Genomic DNA, 18809 nt, shown 5'->3' with positions numbered 1-18809 from the left:
GAAGGGCTCACGCTGATATTTCTGATATTGAAAACAAATCCAGAGATAAAAATTCAGTGTTTTTATGAGAAATTAATGTTTGTTTTGAACGTTTTCAACCCAAACTCTGGAAATGTTCCGGTTCTGGACTGAAAACTGTAAAATGAGAGGAAAGTTTGGATCAGAATGTTTCTGATGGGCTTTTAATAATAATAATCATAATACTAGAAAATTCCGCAGAAATTTTAAGGGGCATGCCAAAGTGTGCCCGTCGGTTTTTAATCAAGCGTTCTAATGCAAAAAATTAGCATTAATGCTAAAGAAAGCTTCAATGTAGTCAATAACCTGTGGTGAGTCAGAAACATGTTGACTAAACTGCACCTGTACCATTCAGTATGTTGAAATTAATGCATAAGCCAAAATGCTAATATTAGCGTGAAGACTAATATTCATGTAGGATGTTAGGATGTGCACTGCCTTGCGCAGCAAGGCAGTGCACTAGTGGGGGCAGTAAAATGCTAAACTTGTGCTAATGTTAATGAACTGCCTTGCTGCGCAAGGCAGTTCACTATCCTGAGGAAAAAAAATGCGAAAAAAGCTTAATATTATTGCAACGCCTACGGCGTTGCACTAGCATGAGAGGAATATGCAGACTTTTATTTTGAAACTTTCAGTAGGCTTCATTTTAACCACCACACCAATTCAATGTGTAAAAGTAGTTTGTTTAAACATTTCACATAAAGCCCAAAGCTGATGTGAAAAATATCAAGGCTTTTATTTTGAAATTTTCATTAAGCTTCATTTTAATTGACCACAGCAATAAAATGTGTAACAGTGGTTGGGTTAATCCAACTATATAATGCCCAAAACAGCAAGTAGTTCTAAATGCCAGTTCAGCCCTAATCTGTGGTATCTGAGAGTTCCGCCATGTTGTAGTTCTGACCTTCAGTCATTGTAGTTCTAAAGAGCAGCTCAACTATCATGTTAGTGAGACACACAGGGAGAGAGAATTCTAACTGTTTGAAGCAGTTAGTTTTTCTGATCAAAGCGGCTTACTGTTCAGCATCCATAAGAGCAATCCGAAAACTTTTTGAAGCATATAAGAGGGCAATTTCTTGTCTCCGATGGAAACACGATTTAAATCTGTAGTTGTCTCTGCACTAACCTGAGAGAAAAACATAATAAAGGCCCAAGAGGAATATTCAGGCTTTTATTTTGAAATTTTCAGTAAGCTTCATTTTAAATGGCCACACTAATCCAATATCTAACAGTGGTTGGGTTAAACCAGTTTATATATAATGCCCAGAACATTCTGCCCTGTCTGTAGTTATAACATTCTGCTCACCTTCTTTCTGTAATAAGTCAGAGTTCCACCATTATTTACTTCTTAACTGCCAGCTCAGCCCTCCTTTGTAATGATTGAGGGTTCCACCATGTTGACCTTCCGACCTTCTGCTCAGGCCTCTGTAGTAAAGTGTTCCATCGTGTTTAGAACTACAAAGATGGTGTTTTTGTAGTCCTAAGGAGCAGTTTGGCTTTTGTCTGTGTTCTGTTGCTATAGTGACCAAGCCTCCCCCTGTGTTTCTCCAGACAGGGGGAGAAACAATTCTATCTGTTTGAGCCAGCCAGTTTCACTCCAAAAAGCTGTTCGAACAACTCCTTTCCATTCGGGAACCGTGATACGTATTCGAAAACCGTTTGAAGCGTATGAGAGGGCTATTTGTCGTCTCATTTAGTACCGCGATTCATATCTGTAGCTCATTCACAGTAATTGCAGTGATGAGAGAAAAATGGTGTGCGCTGAGCTCAGAACTTTTTGCAGAAATGTATGTAAAAAGAGCAATTACATGATGTAAAAATTGTCAAGGCTTTTATTTTGAAAAATTTCAATAAGCTTCATTTGAAATTGCCACACTAATTTCATGTGTAATAGTGATCAGGTTAAATCAGTTATATAATGCTCAAAGCACAAGTTGTTTATAATACCAGCCAACTCCTCCTCTGTAATAATTGAGTGTTCCGCCATGTTGTAGTTCTGACATGCTGGTCAGGCCTCTATTTTAACTGAGTCTTGGCCATAGATAGAACTACAGTTATGGCAGTTATGGCTGCTGGTTTGTAGTCCAAACCAGCAGCCTTTCTCTGGATTCTGTTGCAATCTTTAAGACAACCATGAAATGCTAATGTTAATGAACTGCCTTGCTGCGCAAGGCAGTTCACTATCCTGAGAAAAAAAACATAAAAAAAAGATTTTCATTTTTGCATCGCCTACGGCGATGCACTTTTGTCAGTGCAATTTTCAGAGTTTTATTTTGAAACTTTCAGTAAACTTAATTTTCATAACCACACTAATCCAATGTGTAACAGTGGTTTGGTTAATCCACCTGTATAATGCCCAAAACAGGAAGTAGTTCTAACTGCCAGCTCAGGCCTCCTCTGTAATAATTGAGTGTTCCGCCATGTTGTAGTTCTGACCTTCTGCTCTGCCCTCTGCATTAAAGTGTTCCGCCATATTTAGAACTACAGAGTCTTTGTAGTCCAAACCCCAGCAGTTCTCCCTCTCTGCATTCTGTTGCTATAGTGATGAAAGTGCCCTGTGTGTGTCAGACTTATCTATCTTTATGAGACACCCAGTCAGTTTTAATGGAAAAAGCAGTCCGAACGACTGCTTCCCGTTCGGGTTCCGTAAGTCCGATCCAAAAACCGTTTGAAGCATATGAGAGGGCTATTTCTCATCTCATCTATTACCGCGATTCATATCTGTAGCTCAATCACAGTAATTGCAGTGATGAGAGAAAAATGGTGTGCGCTGAGCTCAGAGATTTTTCAGAAATGTATGTAAAACACTGGAGAGGAGCGTCAGTTATCCTGTCCCAAAACTTTGCTCTGAAGCACCTGGACCGAAAACCATAAGCCCTAGGGAAATTTTGAAAACATTTTACCGGAGCAGGCATTCATATCAATGTCATGACCGACTTTCATACCAATAGAGCAATTTTTGCACCCATGAGAGCGATTTCAAAATTATTTTGGGGTCAAAATTCCACTCTTTTTCTCACTCTAAAAAGCGGCAGTTGGTTTCAGTTACACTCTAAGGTTTCGGCAGTTGGAAATTTCGCTCGTTTTTCGCTTTTTACGTCGCCGTCGTAACTCCGATCCCCAATAAAAGTAATAGCTCCAATGCCGGGATCGAGACACACGTTTTGATACCACTTTTGTGGGTGGGCACGCAGCGGTACGAGCCGCATTAACGGTAATGGAAGAAGTTGTTATAATAATAATAATATCCAGGCGTTCTATTGGGTGTAGAACAATAGGTGCCTGCCATGCAATGCATGGAGGCAGTGACTGACCTGCTTCGCAGGTCAGTCACTGCTCTCCTTATGCATTGCTAATGGCATGCCCCAATTATGATTTGTGTTTGTCACTCTGAGGTTCCACCTGATGGGTCGAAGCCTGGGCGGTTCTAGACGGGGGCCAGCAGGGGGCCGGCCCCCGCAGAACCGACCATTAGTAAGTCCTTATGGCGATATGCGTTTCCACGGAAACCAGAGCTAATTAGTCCCTTATTGAACCAATTTCATTTTTTACCTTCACAGTTTTACTTTAATGTTGGCCATAGAATATATACATATAAGTATTATTTAAACAATGTATTATCAAAGCCAGTTTTCCTTCATAGTGTTTCTGAATGTAATCTGAATATTTATGCAATATTTCCACCAAATGATCCTCACTGAACAGTGAGTTTCTCCCAACAGTCACTTCTCTCCTGATGCGCTAGTCTGCAGCTCAACAGCCAATCACGTGTGGTTGCTAGGCAAATTTAATAAATATCTGGCCAATCAGAGTCGTTGAATTAAATATAAATAAAATCATTTGTTCTTTATAATCAGTTATTAATGTTGCTCTCGTTAGCATGATGCTAACTCACTTCTGGTTAGCATGATGCTAATTCACTTCTGGTTAGTTTGATGCTAATGTTGCTCTCGTTAGCATGATGCTAATTCTCGTCCGGTTAACATGATGCTAATGCTGCTCTTGATAAATGTTGCTGAGATTTCTTTATTTAAATAGTTAATAATGATTTGATGATTAAATTCTGCATATTTTGCAGGTTGCTGAACAGACTGTTAGCATGTAGCTAATTTAACCCTTTGTGTGATTCTGCTGTGTGAATACCGTTGGATTATCATGGATTATTTTCATTTGAACATTCAGACTCGTCCAGGGAAGCGTAGCCGCACCACCAGCCGCCTCTGACTGAAGGCTTTTAGCTGCGGCTGATCAGCTCATTTATTAAACCTTGACATATTTCCCTGTTCTTCGGTGCCTCATTACAAACCTCTGACTCCTCCTGGTAGATTTGGTGTGGAAGAATCAGGAATGTTTCTGTGCTGATGGAATCGCTGCGTCAGTTTGTGTCACAGAGAAAAGCAGAGCTACATTCCTGTTAGCAGAGCGCTGCTCACACCCAGATCAGCACTTTACATTGACTTTCATCCATTTTGGTAAATTTACTAATGCCGAACCAGTCACCCAACATGACCTATGACCTGTTAGGATAGCTATTGTTTACTATTGTATCTCAATGCTTAGCTGAGTCTGCTTTTAGCAGACAGAGCCGCATCAGGTTCCGGTTCTGTTCCGGTTCTGTTCACTTCTTAAAGGTTGTTTTTAATTACACCTGAGAATGTGTCTGATTACCCAACAACCGATGAAACGTTTTAGGTTTCAGATAAATGACCTCCTGGAAAACGTCTGCAGGGTTATTTTCATCCCTGAGACCCGATTGGGTCGTCCAGAACCGCCAGGCTCTGTTTCAACCCGGTTCTGGACATCAACAATGTTCCTGCTGACAGCAGAGGGGCTGAAATCCGTCATGGTGGGGAATTAAATGTGTCCCACAGAGACGCAGCTCCCAGAACCCAGACCAGAACCCGGATCAGAACCGGGACCAGAACTGGGATCAGAACCGAGATCAGAACCGGGATCAGAACCGAGATCAGAACCGGGATCAGAATCGGGACCAGAACCAGGACCAGGACACAGACTGGTGGACCGCTGGGGTCAGGAAGGGCGCTGCCTGCTGCCATCCTCCACGCTGCCACCAGGCGGCGCTACACTGGGAGAGTAAAGTTTGAGATGCAACAGGCAGGGGCGGATCTACTGGGGTGGCAACACGGGTGGCAGTTGCCACGACAATGAATTCAATAAATTGTTATGGCAAATAGGACATTAAGCGCATGAAACTCTTTTTTCCGATAACGTTGAATGCAACACAATGTGCAGCGCCAGCAGCATTTATAAATATTACTGGACTGGACATTAGTGATTTATCTTAAGTCACACATGCGCCATTGCTGTCCATTGAGTCAGGAAACCACTACAACCACGCAAAGAATCAGAACAACGGACGCAAAGTTTAGCAGTTAATTCAACCACAGATAACGGTAACAAGGGCTTCAGATTTCACAGGTGAGGAAAAAGTTTTAATTTAGAGAAAACATTGAACAAGTGAGCAGTGGGTCAGTTATGCTAGCCTAACTGTGGTTAGCCCGCTTTGATAGCCTTAGCATGTGCTGCGCAGTTCGGTGTGTTTTGGTTCCGTTAGCATTAAACAGGTCAACCCGCCACCACGTCATCAGTAGAGCAGCTGTTTAAATCAGCTAATCAACCCCCACTGTGTTCAGGCGAAAACTTATTAATAATGACAATATAGACATTAAGCCTGACAGCATAATGTAACGGACTGGATGTTCAGTTTTGGTGTTTTTGCTACTTTTTGTGTGGGAAATGTTAGTTTGGTGTTGATTCCCCTGATCGGATTGAACGTATCTCTGCTTTATCTGCTCGTTGAGCTGCTGTCTGTCGGTTGCCATGGCAACGTAATGCCGACATACAGAGCGAGAAAAGGCGGGATAGAAGTTGTTGGAGCTATTTTTTTTTTTATTTCTTTATGCATTTGAATTTTGTTACTCTAAAATGTCTATTTTTTGTATTATTTACAGAGTTTATTTGTAGGTTGATAATTATTGATTTCATTTATTTTTTTTGTTTGTTTTATTACTTTTCTTACGTATTTTCTAAATTTAGACAGGAAGTAATCTGGGTCAGTCCATTTCCTATAAGCTAGGGGCCTCCAGGACCAGCAGGCATTTGGGTTTGGGGCTGATGGTTTTTACCAGAGCAGGTAGCATGAGAACAAATGAAAGTTTGAACTCTGTAATTGGAGAAAGAGGAAAATAAATCAAGAACAATCAATAAGTTACATTGAACCTTCTTTTGCCCGTGTCCAGAAACTTGACCCCAGTGGTTTGGTGGAACTTTTATTGGATGTTTGGTTTGGCAAACAGTCAGAAGTGGTTCTGTCTAGTTTGGGTCTTCACCTGTTTATCAGCTTTATTGTAGATTTATTGTGGCGCCCTGCAGCTGCTGCAGTTCCTAAAAACAAGCGACAAAAACTGAGCTAATCCCCTCTGTTTGTATAACGTGGAGATATTTATATCAGTCGTCAAACTACGGCTGTTACAGCATATTTAAAGTAAAACGACTGACCAATATAAGAGAAATTGGCCTTTTCTTGCATCTTGACATGATTAACAGAAACCAAACTGTTTATAGATTTGTATCCCGGAGAATTTATGTATCAAACATCAGTTTTATCATCTTTATTTTAAGTGTATCTAATAGTATATCTGATAACACATGGTGGCGCTACTAATATTGTTGTGACAGATTTCTGCTCGTCCTGCATTGGAACTGAATAGTTTTCTGGGCTCGATGCATCACATAGTGACTAATAGGCTCTGTCCAATCCAGTAATACATATCAATGAGCAGCAGCATGAAAGACGTAAAAATAATTAACTATACTACATTAAGAAATTATATTTAATCCTCAGTGCTACATGAAGCTCATTTTGAAACAATGCAAGTTAAAAACACTATTTTGTGTGTGTGTGTGTATATATATATATATATATATATATATATATATATATATATATATATATATATATATATATATATATATATATATATATATATATATATATACTGCCACCCCTGAAAAAGTCCCTGCCCCCCTCTTGCCACCCCATAAATATTTTTCTAGATCCGCCCCTGGCAACTGGACAAAATAACATTAACGACTGAAAAATCTTGTAGTTTTGTTTTAAAGAGTCAGCAGAGGAAAGGTCAGAGGTCAGCTGTTCTTCTTCTTCCAGCACTAAAGTGTTAAACTGATGCTGCTGTTTATGAACATCAACAAACTCAGGTTCTGTTTCCGCTAAATAAAACCTGTAATTATGAATAAATCTGCATGTAAACATCAATCCTGCGAATTCCTGACACAACGGCTGAGGAACCCAAAGATTCCCAACCGCTTCTGCAGATTTCTGTTTTCTTGGAGGAGCTTTGTGTAAATGATTGTATTTTAAAAATTAAAGATATCATATAATTTTAATGTCCAGTTTGAAAATCAGCTAAAACAAGTCAAACAGCTCTGAACTGTTTTTGATGATCTGAAGGCGTCTGAACTCAAACTGCTGCTGAAAGAGGAAAACTGCTGCTGAGTCAGCAGTTCAAATGTATTAAAAGGTGTTTTTGTGGTTTGAATCGGGTCAGTCGGTCACAAAAGGAGAAGTTCTTACAGTCAAAGGGCTGAGAGCTGCTTTTATTTCGCTCCTGTCGTTGGTTCATCCTGGTTTCACAACAGGGCCACTGAGAGGAAGAATCGAAAGTTTTATCATCAACGCTTCACGAAAAAAATGTTTCTGCTATTAACAACCATTCCTGGATTCATTTGATCTCTGGCTGAAAATATCCAGCAGATTCAGAAGGAAGGAGGTTTGTTTTTAGATCAGAAGAAAGCTGAGGCATAAATGCGTCAGCAGAAGATTCCTCTACCTGCCAGCAAGGAAGGAAAGCGTCTAAAACGAGTTCGGTTTCCTCCTCAGACTCTTCATGTCTGAAGGAAAACTGGTCAGGAAAGGAGGAAATGCGGCTCGGTTCTGCTCAGAGCAGATAGAAGAACCGATGACTCACTGCAGCCCAGCATCTCTGGAGCTCCACAAACACAACGTCTGAACCTGCAGGCTCCGATCGCCACGTTTTACATCCCCTCCAGGAGAACTTAAAGTTCTGTCCCGAGTCCAGCAGCGGAACCAGCTGGCAGACTGGAAAACCCAGGAGCCAAGAAAGAAAAGACCATCATTTATCTGGACGGGGATCCAGAACAGAACATCTGCTGAATGTGATCCTGCAGAAAGACAAACCGCCGTCAGAGAAAACTGGCCAGAACCAGAGCCGACCCAACAGAACCCAAAGGCCCGACTCGCCATGAACGTCTGATGAGATGTTAGCTTCTGCTAATCCGCTAACAGAGAAGCTAATCTTTCACTTGGCGCGTTTAGCATCTCTGAGTTTAACATTTCAGGATAAATTCTAATTATCTCGGCGATTTTGATCATTCAGCTGGAAAAAGTTTGACATCTGGGTGGAAGTTTGGAGTATGAGAGAAATGAACTATTCCAGAATTTAAATGTTTATGCAAGAAACAAGAAACAGCAGAAATCTGAAGGGATGTGAAACTTTAAACTGCTTTCAGTTTCCTGATGAAGTCATGATGAGCCGAGAGCAGCATGTCCCCATGTCCCCTTCATGTCCCCTTCATGTCCCCTTCATGTCCCCTTCATGTCCACTTCATGTCCCCTTCATGTCCCCTTCATGTCCACTTCATGTCCCCTTCATGTCCACTTCATGTCCCCTTCATGTCCACTTCATGTCCCCTTCATGTCCACTTCATGTCCCCTTCATGTCCCCTTCATGTCCCCTCCATGTCCCCTTCATGTCCCCTCCATGTCCCCTTCATGTCCCCTTCATGTCCACTTCATGTCCCCTTCATGTCCACTTCATGTCCACTCCATGTCCCCTTCATGTCCCCTTCATGTCCACTTCATGTCCCCTTCATGTCCACTTCATGTCCACTTCATGTCCACTCCATGTCCCCTTCATGTCCCCTTCATGTCCCCTTCATGTCCACTTCATGTCCCCTTCATGTCCACTTCATGTCCCCATGTCCCCTTCATGTCCACTTCATGTCCCCTTCATGTCCCCTTCATGTCCACTTCATGTCCCCTTCATGTCCCCTTCATGTCCACTTCATGTCCACTCCATGTCCCCTCCATGTCCCCTTCATGTCCACTTCATGTCCCCTTCATGTCCCCTTCATGTCCACTTCATGTCCACTCCATGTCCCCTTCATGTCCCCTTCATGTCCCCTTCATGTCCACTTCATGTCCCCTTCATGTCCACTTCATGTCCCCATGTCCCCTTCATGTCCACTTCATGTCCCCTTCATGTCCCCTTCATGTCCACTTCATGTCCCCTTCATGTCCCCTTCATGTCCACTTCATGTCCCCTTCATGTCCCCTCCATGTCCCCTTCATGTCCCCTTCATGTCCCCTTCATGTCCACTTCATGTCCCCTCCATGTCCCCTCCATGTCCCCTCCATGTCCACTTCATGTCCCCTTCATGTCCCCTTCATGTCCGCTCCATGTCCCCATGTCCCCTCCATGTCCCCTTCATGTCCTCTCTGTGTCCCCTTCATGTCCCCTTCATGTCCCCATGTCCATTTCATGTCCCCTTCATGTCCCCTTCATGTCCACTTCATGTCCCCTTCATGTCCACTTCATGTCCCCTTCATGTCCGCTCCATGTCCCCATGTCCCCTCCATGTCCCCCCATGTCCACTTCATGTCCGCTCCATGTCCCCATGTCCCCTCCATGTCCCCTTCATGTCCCCTTCATGTCCACTTCATGTCCCCTTCATGTCCACTTCATGTCCCCTCCATGTCCCCTTCATGTCCACTTCATGTCCCCTTCATGTCCACTTCATGTCCCCTCCATGTCCCCTTCATGTCCACTTCATGTCCCCTCCATGTCCCCTTCATGTCCACTTCATGTCCCCTTCATGTCCCCTTCATGTCCACTCCATGTCCACTTCATGTCCCCTTCATGTCCGCTCCATGTCCACTTCATGTCCCCTTCATGTCCGCTCCATGTCCCCATGTCCCCTCCATGTCCCCCCATGTCCACTTCATGTCCGCTCCATGTCCCCATGTCCCCTCCATGTCCCCCCATGTCCCCTTCATGTCCACTTCATGTCCGCTCCATGTCCCCATGTCCCCTCCATGTCCCCCCATGTCCCCTTCATGTCCCCTTCATGTCCCCTTCATGTCCCCTTCATGTCCACTTCATGTCCACTTCATGTCCCCTCCATGTCCCCTTCATGTCCACTTCATGTCCCCATGTCCCCTTCATGTCCCCTTCATGTCCACTTCATGTCCCCTCCATGTCCCCTTCATGTCCCCTTCATGTCCCCTTCATGTCCGCTCCATGTCCCCATGTCCCCTCCATGTCCCCTTCATGTCCTCTCTGTGTCCCCTTCATGTCCCCTTCATGTCCCCATGTCCATTTCATGTCCCCTTCATGTCCCCTTCATGTCCACTTCATGTCCCCTTCATGTCCACTTCATGTCCCCTTCATGTCCGCTCCATGTCCCCATGTCCCCTCCATGTCCCCCCATGTCCACTTCATGTCCGCTCCATGTCCCCATGTCCCCTCCATGTCCCCTTCATGTCCCCTTCATGTCCACTTCATGTCCCCTTCATGTCCACTTCATGTCCCCTCCATGTCCCCTTCATGTCCACTTCATGTCCCCTTCATGTCCACTTCATGTCCCCTCCATGTCCCCTTCATGTCCACTTCATGTCCCCTCCATGTCCACTTCATGTCCCCTTCATGTCCCCTTCATGTCCCCTTCATGTCCACTTCATGTCCACTTCATGTCCCCTTCATGTCCCCTTCATGTCCACTTCATGTCCCCTTCATGTCCACTTCATGTCCCCTCCATGTCCCCTTCATGTCCCCTTCATGTCCACTTCATGTCCCCTTCATGTCCCCTTCATGTCCACTTCATGTCCCCTTCATGTCCACTTCATGTCCCCTTCATGTCCACTTCCACTTCATGTCCCCTTCATGTCCGCTCCATGTCCCCATGTCCCCTTCATGTCCCCTTCATGTCCACTTCATGTCCCCTTCATGTCCGCTCCATGTCCACTTCATGTCCCCTTCATGTCCGCTCCATGTCCACTTCATGTCCCCTTCATGTCCGCTCCATGTCCACTTCATGTCCCCTTCATGTCCGCTCCATGTCCACTTCATGTCCCCTTCATGTCCGCTCCATGTCCACTTCATGTCCCCTTCATGTCCCCTCCATGTCCCCATGTCCCCTTCATGTCCCCTTCATGTCCACTTCATGTCCCCTTCATGTCCGCTCCATGTCCACTTCATGTCCCCTTCATGTCCGCTCCATGTCCACTTCATGTCCCCTTCATGTCCGCTCCATGTCCCCATGTCCCCTCCATGTCCCCCCATGTCCCCTTCATGTCCACTTCATGTCCCCTTCATGTCCGCTCCATGTCCCCATGTCCCCTCCATGTCCCCTTCATGTCCCCTTCATGTCCACTTCATGTCCGCTCCATGTCCCCTCCATGTCCCCTTCATGTCCCCTTCATGTCCACTTCATGTCCCCTCCATGTCTCCTCCTTGTCTCCTCCATGTCTCCTCCATGTCCCCTCCATGTCCCCTCTATGTCTCCTCCATGTCCCCTCCATGTCCCCTCCATGTCTCCTCCATGTCCCCTCCATGTCCCCTCCATGTCTCCTCCATGTCTCCAACATGTCTCCTCCATGTCCCTTCCATGTCCCCTCCATGTCTCCTCCATGTCCCCTCCATGTCCCCTCCATGTCCCCTCCATGTCTCCTCCATGTCCCCTCCATGTCCCCTCCGTGTCTCCTCCGTGTCTCCTCCATGTCTCCTCCATGTCTCCTCCATGTCCCCTCCATGTCTCCTCCATGTCCCCTCCATGTCCCCTCCATGTCTCCTCCGTGTCCCCTCCATGTCTCCTCCGTGTCTCCTCCGTGTCTCCTCCATGTCCCCTCCATGTCCCCTCCATGTCTCCTCCATGTCTCCTCCGTGTCCCCTCCATGTCTCCTCCGTGTCCCCTCCATGTCTCCTCCGTGTCTCCTCCGTGTCCCCTCTATGTCTCCTCCATGTCCCCTCTATGTCTCCTCCATGTCTCCTCCATGTCTCCTCCATGTCTCCTCCATGTCCCCTCCATGTCCCCTCCATGTCTCCGTGTCTCCTCCATGTCCCCTCCATGTCTCCTCCATGTCCCCTCCATGTCCCCTCCATGTCCCCTCCATGTCTCCGTGTCTCCTCCATGTCTCCTCCATGTCCCCTCCATGTCTCCTCCATGTCCCCTCCATGTCCCCTCCATGTCTCCTCCGTGTCCCCTCCATGTCTCCTCCATGTCCCCTCCATGTCCCCTCCATGTCTCCTCCATGTCTCCTCCGTGTCCCCTCCATGTCTCCTCCATGTCCCCTCCATGTCCCCTCCATGTCTCCTCCATGTCCCCTCCATGTCTCCTCCATGTCTCCTCCATGTCCCCTCCATGTCTCCTCCATGTCCCCTCCATGTCCCCTCCATGTCCCCTCCATGTCTCCGCCATGTCCCCTCCATGTCTCCTCCATGTCCCCTCCATGTCCCCTCCGTGTCTCCTCCGTGTCCCCTCCATGTCCCCTCCATGTCTCCTCCATGTCTCCTCCATGTCTCCTCCATGTCTCCGTCCTGTTGGTGTGTTCTCTCTGTTGCCCCATCAAAGGACTTTCGTGAGTTTTTTTCGTTTCTTTCTTTCGTTTTTACCAATAAATTCTCATCTATCATAACGATCCGATGGGCAGGAAGATCAAACAAACTTTATAATAAATAACAAACATTATCATCACTGTTGGAGCCGTAAAACACCAAAAATAAAATATTTACATTTCGGCTGAAATGTGTTTCAGACAGAATCTTTAAAGCTTCATGTCGTCTTCAGAATTTAATATTTCTCCATATTTGATTTAACTTTGGGAACACTGAGCATGATGTGTTGCTATAGCAACGATAAGGATAAACCCAACAGACGTTTATTAGGAGGAACCTGCTGGTTCTGATCTGCCAGCAGCTGGGCTCAGCATGTCCAACAACTGCAGGTTCTGCTGGTTTAAACCCGCCTTTCATGGATCTCAGAACCAAACAGAACCACACAACCCGGCTCAACGCTGCGGTTCTTACCTTTTCACAGAATGAAATCCAGTCAGGTGGAGGACATCTCTGGTTCTGGTTCCTCTCTGGTTCCCCCTGATGTTCCTATAGGATCCAAACCCGGTTCCTCCCTCAACCGCCCCAGAATACCAGGTCCTGCTGAGTTCCTCAAGATCCTTCAGTTTCTTCCACCAGGTTCTCCAGGTTCTGCAGCTCCGTCGGTCCAAAACCTCCTCTCCTCCTGGTTCTGCTCCCTGTGAGCTCTGCTCCTTGTTTCCTGTTTGTTTTATTTTCTTGCTGCAGCAGGAAATGGTCATCTCTTCCCTTTCCTGTCCCAGGAGCTCTCTCTCTCACACACACACACACACACACACACACACACACACACACACACACACACACACACACACACACGTTTGTGTTGCTATCTTTGTGGGGACTTTCCATTGACTTCCATTCATTTCTACAGCCTAAACCTGACCTTTACCCTTTCCCTAACCCTAACCAACCAAAACTCAATTCATACCTTAGCCCTAACTCTGACCCCTGACCCAAAAACAGGGTTTCCCCTCGTGGGGACCAGGCTCAGGTCCCCAAGAGGAGCAATTGGTCCCCACAAGGTATTACAAACAAACGCACACACACACAACACACACACTCATTACAGCATTGGTTATCTAATTATCCATGGTACCAGTTGGCTGATTCACTGAGGTGAGCTGTGATGGTTTCAGACCCTGGACCTTCTGGAGGGACTAAAATAAAAGAAAAACGGTATTTACTGTGTTCCCACTGTGGGAACACACTGTGGGAACTCACTGTGGGAACACTGTGGGAACTTCTGCTAATCCGATAATGGTGGAGCTAATTTTTCCATTTAGCACTTTTGCTAACTTTGAAAACGTTTAGCACTCTTAGCTTCCCCTAAATTAATTTTCTTGGCTGTTTTGTTAAGTTCAACATCTGTGCTGAAGTTTTAATATAAATGCCTGCCACACTATTCAGATTATTAACTGAGCTCCAGCTGGATAACGTATGGATCTGTTAGCGGCTGAATTCAGGCATGTTCCTGTTTTCATGTGATATACTGCTGGAATAACAACACACTCCTTTCCTCCTGCGTTCCTTCAGGGAGCGGCTGGATAAGATTTCCCTCCATTAAAATGTGATGAGAGATTTCTGGGGCCTCCAGCCGACTGGACCTCTGTTGGAACCAGAACGGGTCAGAACCGGTAGCTTTCTGTTGTCTCTAAAAACCCGTTTTACTCCGTCTGGTTGCTCTGAAACTGTTGATTCTGACCGTTCTGCTTGTTCAGGTGAAGTTTATCAGCAAGACGGCAGACTCAGTCCCAGCAGTGGGCAGCACCGCTCGCTAAACCCTAAAACAGTGAACTTCGGTTCTACTAACGCTAAAAACATAGCAGGAGCTAATGCTAACACGCTAACTACAAATTATTCCTGCCTTTGAAAGATCACAACCCTCAAGCACCAGCTTAATTACCACATCATAATCTACATGTTCTCCAATGTCCTCAGACATTCAGTGGTAAAACGTGAAGAAACGGAACTGCTGCGTAAGCACCCTTCAGAATAAGAGCATGATTATAAACGTACAGTGGATAACCAAAACTTAAACACAGATATCAAACTTTAATTATATGAAAGTTTGCAAAACAAGAAAATTAGCTCTTGCTTTAGTATCTATAAAAATTTATTTTGTTGAACCTAAGTGCGTTAAATGTTTTCAAAGTTAGCAAAAGTGCTAAACAAGAAATTAGCTCCACCGTTAGCACATTAGCGGACATGAACGCACCAGTCACAGGATGTCTGAGAGCGTTTCTGCCGTCTGATGGATGAAGTAAAGAAAATGTTAATTTGATTTCTTGTTGCTAAATTTTACACCAAACAGAAACTTACAGAAATCTGCCCCGACCAGGAACTGTGCGTTTACTTTGACTGGACCAGATTTCTTCACTTACAACACACACAAACAAAACATTTTAGTCACTTCGACAGACAGATGAAGTTTTAGTTTTATAAGGGCAGGAAGACATTGTGGTTTGAACTGATAAACCATCCAGAAGACAGAGAGGACATTTTTAACGTCAGAGGAAGTTCATGGACGCAGAGCCAACAGAGACGGATGATCCAGACGCATTTTTGTTTTTCATTTGATTTTATTTTTCATTCATATAAAACAAACCAAATAAAACATTCAGGGCCAACAGAGACAGACATAAATCCATAATCAGACCGGAGTTCCCGTTAAGATTCAGACGTAATTATCTGCTGCCATCTGGTGGCGAAAAGAGTGAACTACACACCTTCAAGATGAAAGAGAAACAGGAGAAAACTTGGAGAGAAATTATAAAACACCAATTGCTAAATTTGGTTTTCAGAATAAATAAACGAGCTGCTTTAATGTTTTAATCTGCCAAACTAACTGCGTTATTGCGCCTCTTTGGCGACACCTGGTGGACAAACGGTTCAACATCATGTTCCTCGGGTTGTGTTAGATGTTCTGTTGTCTGAATGATCGGGTCATAAACGGGCTTCTGCAGAACTTTATGGAGTTCTGAAGCTGTTGGACAGTGAGAAGCCTGCGGGACTCTGGGACTGTAGGGTTCAGACGGGATTTAGATGAAGTTCGGATGGGGTTCAGATGAGGTTCAGGCAGGGTTAAAACTGGGTTCAGGCGGCGGTTCATCAGGTCGCGGGTGACCGCCAGGTCAGACGTACGCTTTGGTGCTGGTGCTCTCTGAGGCCGGAGCTGCTTTGTAGATGCTCTGACCACCACTGGAGTTGGAGTGGTAGGAGAACTGCCTGCAGAGGCCAGAGGTCAGAGGTCAGAAACAGCCTACTAAGCTTGTCACAGTGCCCCCAACTGGACACAAGCAGTGCTGCAGTCTGCTGGTGTTTACCTCGGAGGGGGTGTGTAGGCGCTCCGCCTACAGCTGCAGCATAGCAGAGATCCTCCCAGTATGGCCAGACCAGAGGACGCCCAGCCCAGGTACAGACCAGTACCCATCTCAAACCTGCAGCACACACTTAGAGTTACAGACACACACACACACACACACACACACACTCAGGAAGGTACAGAGGCGTCTGCAGGTCACTGACTTCAGTCCAGCGTGGAACGGGTCATAGAACTCGTTGATGATTCTGGCGGCGTACCAGGAGACCGCCGTCAGGGTGAAGACGCCTGAAGGATGAAACAGCAATGTAAAGCCAGCAGTACCAGTCCAGAACTCTGGTCTGACAAACTGATCTGGACCTCTGGTTCTCCAGACTTCCTGCAGGGTTTTCGTACCAGAGAGGATGAACAAGACTCCTCCGCTCAGGGCGACCTGCTCCTTGACCTGCTCCGCCATCCGGCCGATCTTCGTGCATTTGAGTCCGAGAATGGAGACGATGATGGAGGCGAGACCGAGGATCAGAGACAAGATCATCAGAGCTCTGCAGGCCTGCAGGTGAGCTGTAGACAGACAGGAGAACCGCAGAGTGAGCGCTCTGACACCCCATCCGCCATCATAGAGGAACGCCAGGAGTTTCAGAACATCAGTGTGTTTTAGGATGATTCTTCTGATGGTCCGGTGGACTCGATTCTACATTTTGGAGGAGGTTAGATCACAGAAAGCTAATGTTTCACTCACAGTCGAGGCCCAGGACCGTCTTGAACTTGCTGCACTGGACGGACCCGAGCGCTGTTGCAGCGCAGCTCATCCACAGGCCTTCAAACTGCCAGGAGCTGGTGGTGACCGTCTCTGCCTGGCTACGCACCTTCCAAGTGTGAGAGGTTGTAGAGCTGGACTGTAGACACCAGGACACAACACCCAGAACCAGGCCCAGAACCTGGAGACACACCCCCATGCTGACCGATGTCCACGCAGAGACACACCCGGACAATGAAGGGACTGCAGGGACTCAGCAGCTGTGGTCTTCCTCTGCAGATGTTGGTTTCTGGGGTTCCTCAGGGTGGCGTTCTTGGTCCTCTATGCCTTTAACTTAAAAGCTGTTAAAATTAAGGTGCTATCGCTTTTGAGGTTTGTACCTGCTTTATCAGGTCCAAAAGACTCCAAACACTTTTACCCGACATTCATCCATTCACACCCTGATGGTGGAGGCTGCCATACACCGGCGCCAATGGTTCCAGTAGGTGGAGTGTTTTGCCCAAGGATACAATGACTGAACAGCGGTTTGAACCGGCAACCCAGTCACGGCCCAGTCAAAGTCAGTAAAACTTTGAGTGAGTTCATCTGGAAAGCTCCATCAGATCAACAATGCTTGGCCTTGTCCTGTAACTGGTGGGCTGTTGGTTGAAACCCCGCTCTGCCTGTCTTTGCCGTTGTGTCCTTGGGAAAGGCTCTTTACCCGGTTTGGTCAGAGCCGCTACGTCGTAGCGTGAATGTTTGGAGTCCTCTGACTTGATAAAGGACTTTAGGACATTTAACTATTTACTCTCAGTTTCTGGAGATTAACTCTCTCCATGGTGCTAGAAGCAAGATCAGACCTGATGATCCTGGTCTTTCTAGGTCAACTATGTCTGACGTCCCCAACATTATACAGTAAGTACAATAAATAACCTGACAGCACATAAATACACAACTACTAACAGATGCTTGAAAAAATTCTAAAAAGATGGGAACAGCAGGTAAAGATGACTTTTTAAATCTGATGGTGGGAGAGGAAACTGAACAGCGAAGGTTTGTCCTGAAACTACCTGAGCTTTTGGTCTTCACTCGATCTGAAAATGGGTCATGAATGCAACACGTCCGTCTTTACTGCAACCCTAAAAAGGTTCAGTTGAGCCGACCAAACCGGTGCCGGGTTGTTTCTTACCTTCTGCTCAGATTTCAGGGCTGATGAAGGTTTTCTGTTGCTTTGTGGCGCTGTGGCTGGATCTGAACCGTCTCTGTGGGAACCCGGCCTGATCGAGGTCTGCTGGAGGTCGATGAACTCTGGGAGAGGCTGAACACACCCACCAGTATCGACTCTCAGGGATCCCAGTTTCACCACCAGCAGCTCCCACGCTGACCTCTTGTTTCGGCTCTATAGAGATTCTGCTGGTTCTGACCGTTTGGCTTCTCTTCCAACTTCAGCACCATCGTGAAACCTTTATTCGCTCATTTTTTAATTCCCTGAGAACCAATTTAAAACCAGACAGAATGAATTTGTTGTTCTGACAGTTTTTGTATTTCTGACATGAACCTTTGTAGCAGCAGATCGGAGAGAAGAAATGTTCCTCTGGTTTCTGACGGTTGGTGGACTTCAGACTCCTGTTTATCAAACTGGCTCCATGTTTGCACGCCTGCTTCATCGCGCCAAACCGCCCGCTGAGTTCAGTATTGAAACAACAAAACAGTGCTGGTTGATCTTTCTGCAGCCCAACCAGAAACATTTACAGTTCAGTCTCTGAGGAGACACCAGAGCCCAGATCAGGCTGAACCTCGATCAGATTTTATACCAGAGCAGAGAAAGTCGGAGCAAACCAGCATTTTGATCGTTTCGAGTTAAAATATCACAGTTTAAGTTTCAAGATTTTTTTACCATGAATGTTGGAGAAGACTCCTTGTTACTAGTAATGGAAATCACTAAAACGTTAGCTGTGCAGTTAGCCACATTAACCCTGCAGCAGTAATCATGAACATCAGTTTAGCTAAAGCACAATACCAA

General features: G+C 45.8%; 2 protein-coding genes across 2 annotated transcripts in view; both read right to left on the bottom strand.

Moving 5' to 3' along the window:
* The window catches only part of exoc3l2b (exocyst complex component 3-like 2b), a 46101-nt gene extending 32651 nt beyond the window's left edge, over positions 1-13450 (bottom strand). Inside the window, exon 1 of the mRNA XM_088011536.1 lies at positions 13164-13450. Coding sequence (XP_087867662.1) covers positions 13164-13450 — 287 coding nt within the window. The remainder of the gene's footprint in view (positions 1-13163) is intronic.
* Positions 13451-15290: 1840 nt separating this feature from the next.
* LOC106906870 (claudin-1-like) lies at positions 15291-18509 on the bottom strand. Its single transcript, XM_014972331.2, has 6 exons — positions 17976-18509; positions 16790-17148; positions 16447-16611; positions 16257-16338; positions 16055-16168; positions 15291-15956 (listed from the first exon to the last, which is right to left on the bottom strand). The coding sequence occupies exons 2-6, from the start codon at positions 17004-17006 to the stop codon at positions 15863-15865; spliced, it is 672 nt and encodes a 223-aa protein (XP_014827817.1). The 5' UTR covers positions 17007-17148; positions 17976-18509; the 3' UTR covers positions 15291-15862.
* Positions 18510-18809: the final 300 nt, after the last annotated feature.

This window comes from Poecilia mexicana, unplaced genomic scaffold (genome assembly GCF_051168715.1).
Source record: "Poecilia mexicana isolate PSO_F unplaced genomic scaffold, ASM5116871v1 scaffold_13, whole genome shotgun sequence".
NCBI lineage: Eukaryota > Metazoa > Chordata > Actinopteri > Cyprinodontiformes > Poeciliidae > Poecilia > Poecilia mexicana.
This window is presented reverse-complemented; position numbering and strand designations above follow the sequence as displayed.

What these genes read in the sequence shown, in the direction of transcription:
- LOC106906870 (XM_014972331.2), bottom strand. Translation starts at nt 17,006, where the DNA reads ATGGGGGTGTGTCTCCAGGTTCTGGGCCTGGTTCTGGGTGTTGTGTCC. An exon ending in GACGGTCCTGGGCCTCGACT is followed by an intron (nt 16,612 to 16,789) that starts GTGAGTGAAACA and finishes GTCTGTCTACAG; the next exon opens with CTCACCTGCAGGCCTGCAGA. An exon ending in CCGTTCCACGCTGGACTGAA is followed by an intron (nt 16,169 to 16,256) that starts GTCAGTGACCTG and finishes TGTGTGCTGCAG; the next exon opens with GTTTGAGATGGGTACTGGTC.